The sequence below is a fragment of the Plasmopara halstedii genome (assembly GCF_900000015.1).
Source record: "Plasmopara halstedii genome assembly, contig: Scaffold_816, whole genome shotgun sequence".
Classification (NCBI taxonomy): domain Eukaryota; phylum Oomycota; class Peronosporomycetes; order Peronosporales; family Peronosporaceae; genus Plasmopara; species Plasmopara halstedii.
The window spans coordinates 1080181-1088936 of record NW_020187732.1 but is presented as its reverse complement, the minus strand read 5'-3'; the positions used below and the strand labels follow the sequence as shown (position 1 = coordinate 1088936).

At 44.6% G+C, this 8756-nt stretch overlaps 1 protein-coding gene across 1 annotated transcript; it reads right to left on the bottom strand.

The window, feature by feature from the left end:
• Positions 1 to 5654: 5654 nt before the first annotated feature.
• On the bottom strand, positions 5655 to 5999 carry PHALS_14178 (uncharacterized protein; the record flags this gene model as incomplete). Its single annotated transcript, XM_024729933.1, has 2 exons — positions 5655 to 5837; positions 5949 to 5999. The coding sequence occupies 2 exons, from the start codon at positions 5997 to 5999 to the stop codon at positions 5655 to 5657; spliced, it is 234 nt and encodes a 77-aa protein (XP_024580261.1).
• Between the last annotated feature and the right edge of the window lie 2757 nt (positions 6000 to 8756).

Here is an 8756-nt window from a genome sequence, read left to right as displayed (position 1 = left end):
TATACTCTTGGAAGTCAAGCTTCCTCTGTGCAAGGTGCCGTGTGACCCGTCACACAAACTAACTTTCTATGCGTTTGGGTATGCGAACTCTTAAATCAAACCTCCTCTGAGCATAATGCGCTTTAACCTCGTTGTACTTGGAACCACTTGTAGTCAATCCAACAACCGAGTCGCAGAAGCATTGAATCTTCTGTGGGGATGCATCATGAGGTGTTCGAATATCTGTCTGCAGACAGATGGACCAGCTTCGCACGCTTCTGTGTAACGAAGCAAGCACTATATTTGTGTATAGCACACATCTAAATATTTGGTCACTAGGATCAGTCCCACTGTGTCAAAGAGACTTAAGGGCAAAGTAATTCGCTCATGTAAAATCGTGTTAGGCCTGGAGATGCATACTGTGTTACTCACTGTACACCAAAAGAGTTAAAGCAGCCCACCCGTTTTGGCTTTTCCTGATATTTTGTCTGTGAAACGGCGGTGCTTGACTTATCGAATCTGGTATAGAGCACCTTGCATAATTTTTGCCAAATCTAATGCTATAATGATCCGATCTAAAGATTATCGGCAAGTAACACTTAGGAACAAATCCGTAGAACAGCTTGACTGTTTTCACAAGTCATGGTATCGATGACAGCAAAGAAATGAGCCATCTTGCTCAGACAATTCACAAATACCACAACACCGGCAGTACCAATCGCGTCTTATAGAAGGCCGAAAAAACATACGGAGGACTATCAGCGCTCTGCTGAAGCGGTAAACTGGCTAAATGTCTCGTCGTATGCGATAACGCGTACGCACATGTGCATTTACCCACTCTACCATATTGGCTATAAATTGCAATGAATTACACGTAGCCATGACATGGAAGAACGTCATGCACCTTCTAAACACATTGGTAAAATTTGAAATAGGGTTATGGTCATATGTACCCTTGTATGAAAGGGTGGGTCACATGAGATGGTGTAATCATAAAATTGTGTGGCTACATTGTAACAAGCCCCTATCTGCTAGTAGTAATGCATATTAATTAGGAAAACCTATGGTTCTGGATATTGGCGGCTATGCCGCGATAAATACTATTATCATATCAATTTCGAGCAGAAGAGCGTCTAGACCTTGGTTAAGGTTTTTAAATACTCTGGAGGTAGAGGATTGCGATCCGCTACACTCGTACTGGTTCTTGTCAGTAACGTAAGGTCGGTGACCAAAGCTTAGCTTACAATTAGCAAAGAGCTACGGCAGCCCCGCTGCACTTCGTAGAACTCGTCGTCAACCATCTACGCCTGAGTCGTTACGACTGATCCTCTGTGAGGATGGATCAATTTTCATATTTGCTTCGGAGCATGCAAGACAGGTTTCATAAGCTGATGGCTCTGTTTGGCTCTGCTTGTTTTGCAAGGTCTCGAGGAGATCAGCGTGCGTTTTCAAATTAGGAAAATGCTCTGTTGGAACACCTACAGCAGAAGCTGTCAGCGTCGACTGCGTTCATTACGCCACCGTCGACGACGAATGACTCTTCCTGACCCAGGCCGCTCATGGTGAGTGTTAAGACCATCGAGGGTTGGGATGGAGATAATATCCTGCTCTGGGTAAAAGAGGCCAAGATGGTTGTAGCATTCGCCATGCTTCAAGGAGAGCAACAGCGCGTGACGCTAGCTATCTTCAAGCTCGGGGGTCAAGCGCAAGATTGGGCATTAATATGCAGTACTTTGATTGAAGTGGCGTTTCTTACTGGAAGGATCTTAAGCGTCAGCTTTTGCGAGTTTTCTCGCGGCCTGACCAGGCATATCGCTTGTGATCGCGTTTCCTCGCCGCCCGACTGGGCAAGAAGAAGTTGGTGGACTTTGTCTAAGAGTTGAGTAATTGCCGGGATGACAGCTGACCCTCTCCCAGTTGCGGTCGCAGTAACCGTTTATATGGAGGGCCTCCGCACTAGCGTGGCCAGACTGAAGGTTTTCCGTGTGCATCCGCCTTATCTCGAGCCAACTTGGTTGAAATGCACACTCTCAGAGCTCGTCGAGCGGGTCTGAGCCAATGGAGCTCAGCTATGCTGAGAGAGAGGAGGGAAATCTTCGAGCTGCTTAGCAGCGTTCGGACACCCGTCGCCTTCGGACAGGTTTTTCCCCACGTAAGGCACGTAAATGTTCATCAAATCGACGTGCCGCTTCTACCAGTCTGGTTTGTCGCGGGAAACAATAAAATCCAGCAGGCGGGGGGGGGCTACGGGTCAGGAACTTAATTCTAAAGAGCATGGAGCTCTTCGGACTCCGTACTCTTTAGTACGGAACGTATATGCAAGCCGGGCTTGCCGGTCGTAAAAGTGACCGTGAAGGCGTACACGTTTATCAAACCGACGTTCCGCTTTTAACCAGTCTGGATTGTTGCGAGGAAACAATCAAATCCAGCATGTAGGAGTGCACTACGGGGGAAGAGCTGGGTTTGTTGAGCCTTCAAGAAAAAGAGGGCAGTAGGGCCCAGCCCCGAAGAGCTCTGGGCTCTTTAGTATGGAACGTGTTTGCACGTCGGGCTTGCTGGTCGTAAAGTGACCGTGAAAGGCTTTGAGAAGCATAAAAGATCATGGTCGATTCCGGGACGTCGGGCAGTTATGCTCGACGCTCCAATATCTCGAGGCGCTGAAGGCGCGGTTGATTGACACTGTCACTTTTCGCTTAGCAACGGGGACTAGTGTCACTGTACCGAGGGTCTCTGTGGGTCTCGGTGTCAAGTTTATTGTTTTCGATTGCGTGAGCTCTGCTAAGCCTTAGTGTTTGATTAAAGGTGTGAGCTTGTCCTTGGTATGGCATGGTTGGAACACCATGAGCCATTAAGCGATTGGAGGTCGAAGACCTTGGGCGCTACGCGTACGTCTCCCAGTAGAGCAATGGTAAGTCATGAATCCACCTCTGCTATGAAGCATAGCGCTAATGGCGCGGGCACTGATCTGGGACGGTCAATGTGCTGAATATCGGATTATCCAAACATCGAACATCGAAGGTGTATTGGACAGCAGTCTCGAGCATGACTCGCGGTCTGATCGTGGAGTGGCACGTATCCCAGTGAGTACTGCACATATATCAAATCAGTTGTTGCATGCCAAGCGAGGCATGGTCGGCCAAGGGACGAGGCATCAAGAGCAAGGCCCTAGTGTATCACGTAAAGTTGCACGTAATCAACTGAGCACTACACAAGTATCAAAGCAGTTGCTGCATACCAAGAGTGGATGGTCAGACGAGATCCGATGAATCTTGGGCGAGGCCCTTGTGATGCGCATGGAGTGGCACTAGATCCACTAGGCACTGCTCACATTTTAAAGCAGTTGCTGCATGCCAAGAGCGGTATGGTCGAACGAGTTCCGAGTTATGTTGGGCAAGGCCCTTCTGATGTGAAGTTGCATGGTATGGTCTAACGAGTTCCAAGGTATGTTGGACAAGGCCCTTCTGATATGAAGTTGCACATTATTCACTGAACGAAGATTCTGAAAATAGCTAGCAGCTCTTTGTCGGATGTTGTTAATAACATCAAGGCTATGCTGTAGCAAAGATGGTGGACACTGGACAACGCCGAGTACGTGTTCCCACTGGCCTCGACGAGACGACAAAACGCTCTATAGAGAGAGGTCGGCAATGCCGTTTGCTATTTGGGAGACGCAAGGTGTCGACACTGACCCAGAATGTGTCTACCGTAGACAATAGCGCACAGCTATATACCCTTGGCAACAATATTGCGACGTCAATTTCGAGGCTATTTCCGCGATGGATGCTATTCTTGAGCTGAATGAGATGTTTTTCGAAGAGTTTGGCAGTGTCTTGAAGGCAGGCGAAGCTGAGGTGGTCATCATTAGACCAAAAGAGGAGATTAACTCGTCGTTGCTTCTGGATGAAGCTGATCTGGAGGACACCAAGAGGGTGCTGAACGCACGAAGTGGGTCGTCGATTCAGAAGGATCTTTCGGATCTATACTATCTTTTGGAAAAGAAATTTTGAAACATCGTCTCCAAAGACCCTCCGTCGGTCCTACCTGTCACCACATCTAGTCAGTCGACCGAACATTTCCCTTATTCAACTATTTAGGTAGAGAAGATTAGAATCTTGATATTCTTGGCTCTGAATGTGGTGATGACGTTACCGTGCGCAACAACGCATCATTTTTACTACTAACAAACTATTTGGAGCGAACAGGTTCACTCCGAACTTGACGAGAACGAAATTCATAGCAATTAGCTTCATCGCCAGATAGTTTAAGTTTCTTTGTGGCTTGAAGCTGGCGAGACACAACAACGATCACATTTTCCTTCCCATTGTTTTTAATTTTGATCAGAAAACGACCGGTTTTAATAGCTGAATGTATCTTACCACTATACTGTTTTAAGTTACCTTAATAATTCTAACAGCATCTTGCTCAACAGAAGCTCGCATAATATGCCACTTTATGGTTGCCTTTTCAGCCCTGAAAATCGAAGTCAAGTGGAAGATAAGTCCTTTGTCATCCGCTTTTCACAAACAAACATATCATGATGTCACAAGTATCTCTTCATTTGGGTTTCTATTGTTTCTTTGGTCCACGAAGCAAAGAAAATATCTTCATGGTATCGAGAAACTTCTTCGAAAGTGAATTGAGAGGTCTCTAGAAATTCGTAGATTACTCCTGCCATTCAGTGCTATTGACCACCGAATTCTTCGCGACATATAACGAGATCCTACCCGTTCGATACCAATCGCACCACTCCGGTGACACCACGGCTTCCCAACCCCTTGCATAAAAACCCATGAGACAGTTTATTAAGCTTAATGCGAAATTCTACAAAGGGTAATAATGGGATACGTACGATTGATTCATTTCCCTACAATTTGGCTTCTACGTCACTGACCCGCGAGGCTTAACTGCTGTGCACGGTGAGCATGTCTCACGGAAGTGCTAACTCAGCAGTACCAATACATCGTGACGAGAATGAGACAGCTTTCTTTTATTTAAACCTGGACCTTTCGCTTGCACATTAATGTCGCTGTTGAGCTGCCAGACTCAGTCACTATATATGCGACAAACAATCGCAACCGAAGCTGGAGCTGAAGACTAAAGCTCACAACTGTTATTGTCCGTCCCATCAAATAATACCCTAGAGATTGCGCAAAACAGCCATTTTGTCGATTTAACCTAGATAAACTCTGAAGCCCACGATGGATAATCGTCTTTTTTCGTATCATCCCGAGATATCACTCCAGTGCTGCTTCTACCATCCGAACCTTGTGATACACAAAGCAAAAACATTGTCACCAATTTCGAGCAATCTTCTTCCCTGCACAACCCCTTCGCAGCTCTATGTCCACATCAAATGTACTTCAAATTCTGGGAGAGGTGGACTAACGACTCGTCAATAACAAGTTGTATGGCATCTTACGTTTCTGACTTTCTGTCGACCATTGACTCGTGGCATTCCAGCCGCGCCATACCTTGTGAAACCATACATCACTGTAGTTCCAGGACTAAGCAACGTTTTACATTGTCGAAAATCATTAAGTCCATTTGAAAATTTATTTAACCCTTGACATTAAGCGGTCACTCCGTATATCCGTGTATCAGAACTATCTATGACTTTGCAAAGTATGCAGTGTTGATAAAAGCAGCAACAATTCTTTGGTCGCAAGCCCCACTCTTCATAGACTGAGCCGCTGCTTTTGTGTATGAGTCACAGCTGACCGCGAGATGTCTGACGTACAATGGACCTCGGTCTTATTGACATCCGTCCGCTCCGAGCTTAACGGAATAGCCGGATTCTCGTGAGGCTGAGTTGTTCGCTCTTGCGGAAGAATCCAATACTTTGCTTTCATATCCGAGCGCTAAGGGATCACAAAAGGTACAAGCGTGAACAACATTGCAAATGTTACATCGGTTGACACCGCGAAGTCGATCGCCAGCTATGAGATCCTTCATAAAAATTATGTGTTTACATTGCATGCAGCATCCCATCGCAAGCCACCCCAGCTTTTAGGACCATTCATATAAGTAGGTTTCGTTACTACTCGCGAGAGAAGGTCACACGTCGTTGAAGCAATTATAGCTCACTATTATTTAACATGATTTGTCAGTCCTCACCTTTTTTATGTATTGTATTGAACATTGAACGCTCTTGGTAGGTCAAAACTGAGGTCCGAACATTCTCGACATGTGTTGCCTCACATTGCTTCATTTCGAGGGTGCCACTTCTTCCGAGGCAATTTGAGTTAATGATCGCAACTTCTTAGCGTGGAAATCACGTTTGCGACTTGCCGTGGGGTTGTTTAGGGACTAGTTGAATCCATGAACATTCCAGCCCCCAGCATCCACAGATCCAGTGGTAATAGAAATTATTGAAAGACGGCTTTCAAGACCTTGGACGCTTATAATCAGCAGTATTTCTATGAGAGTCATCTGTGCCTCCAGCCGTGCTCGGTTGGGCTCACTTTCATATTCTTGAGGCTGCCGAACGCCTCCAGGAGGACAATTACTGCTTCCAGCCTTTTGACGGCCAGTTTCTTGGCTTCGAAAGTATTTGCAACAGACAAAAATTTGATTAGCCAGTCTACATGTCCGAAAATAAGAGTTTATATAATTCATGCTCCATCCATTCTACATACGACTCAGTCGCGGAATCTACAACAATATTTACCAAGCACAACGTATTGCTGAACCATTAGCACAAAGAAAGTATCGACGCTGAAATCGTGCGGTCCATAAATTATCAGAATCGAGTCTCCGACGCAAAAATGTCAGTAGTTAACTCTTGGGGTGGCAATCATTCACATTTGACAAATCATTTTGAATTTAAGGGATACTCGTTCCTGATCTCATAAGACTTGAAACCTGTTGGTTTTGTAATAAAGAGTCAGAAGCACAAATTTAAGTGTTTGTTAACAATTTCGGATGATCGCCAATAATATCTAATTCAACTATCTGACATATATTACCATCAGAACAGTCTACGACATCACTTCAACTACCCTGATACTCTTCTTCATCGATACAGCCATAATCAGGAGCTTTCAGCAGTCCGCAGACCTGAGAATCGATGGTCTTCATAAAGATTCATTGTTTAACACATTCGTCCTTCAGTAATTCCGTAACTGCGAATAGATAAATTTGGCAGCTGAGAAGTTTATTTCTGACTGGGCTCTTGACGCAACTAGACAACAATCTAGAGAGAACAATTCTGGTATCGGACGATCATCCAGTATCAAAGAGCAGTCTTAGATGGTCCATCAACATCGAGACAGAAAGTTTGCTGACGGTCCTTATATGCGTTGACCTAAAATTGGATGTAAGTATGTATTGCCTTGCGTACTTTTTCTGCAACTAAATCGAGTAAAGAGTCTTTAGCAAGTTCTTCCCTTCCATGATAATTGCATGTCGCACAGAGCGTGGATTTAGAATAAAGTTTTTCTCATCTCGTTGCTGTCCAAAAAATCAAGGCCAGGGACATTAAATACATATTCTCTCTAGGTTCTAAACACGTTCAGCATCCGAATTGTTGCGAAAGGTCGAAGTTTAATGCGTAGTATACTTTGAAAACAGATATTGCATCTGAAAACTGCTTTGAATATGGTGATTGTTTTAATAATTGGATCGAAGAAACCAACACTTTTCTCGCGATAAAAAACTAGCATCACTAATGATATCGAACACTTTCTGAGCACTTAATTTCATGTTGACTGTACATAAATTTGATACTCGAGTTGTAACAATACGGTAGAGAGAAGACCACCTTTCAGCAGGTCGGGAAAGTTGTGCTGCAGGCTATTCCTCATGTGGTGGCAGGCTTAATCCAGGCCGGATTTTATTTATTGTTTGATTCTTTACAAGTATTTCTTTCGCCTTGATTTTGTGGTGATATAAATCGAGAAATTCGACTTGTTTAGAGTGAGAAGCGAATGCGAACAAACACATGAATTAGCAACCTTTATGATAGCTCTTTATCCTTGGTCTCATCGGCTGCAAAACTGATGTTTACAAGTAAATGCAGACCGTGGCTCGCTCATCTTTGATAGCACATCTCGGTATATATTGACTGCAACCTGCTAATTTGTTAATGGCAGTAATAACATTCACTACTCCACTGATGGAACGATCATGAAATGTTCTGTTATCAATGACACGGCTAAGATCACCAGCAATGGACTGAGGCATATTCCCTGCTCATGCGTGCAGACTATCTCCAGATACAACGATATGCTGCCGCCCATTTATATATAACTCGAAATTTGTTCATTTTTTACGCTTGGCCTCATATTTGTAATCAAGCTATAAAATGTTGTGTTGGATGCCTGCAACTGTTTGCAAACTTACCACTTGCAGCAAAGAGCTTGCAAGCCTCTCCCGATTGGGAAGGACCAAATCTGGACAATAAATTGAAACGATTTTTTTCCAATATTTTCCTTTGATGCGCTGGAAAGATATTCCACTGACATAATAGTGCATTGCAATGAGTTGACGGACTTTTTCTTTTTTAGAGAGACTCGGTAGCATGTAACTGTGATAAGAAGAGGTTTGCAACTGATTCACTTTGCTTCTCGTGTTCGAGCGCGACGTGACAATTACGGGGGCGCTCATCAACCTCCAGCAATATCGTCAACTTCAAAACAGATTATCATCTACCCAAATGAGCTCTAGCTCGCTTCGATTTACGTCGATATGTGGCGCACGCTTGGCAGTGTTTACAGGTAGTGCTGGCGAACGGATCCGAACACGATTATCCGAATGGCCGTTGGCGGTTGAAGGGGCTC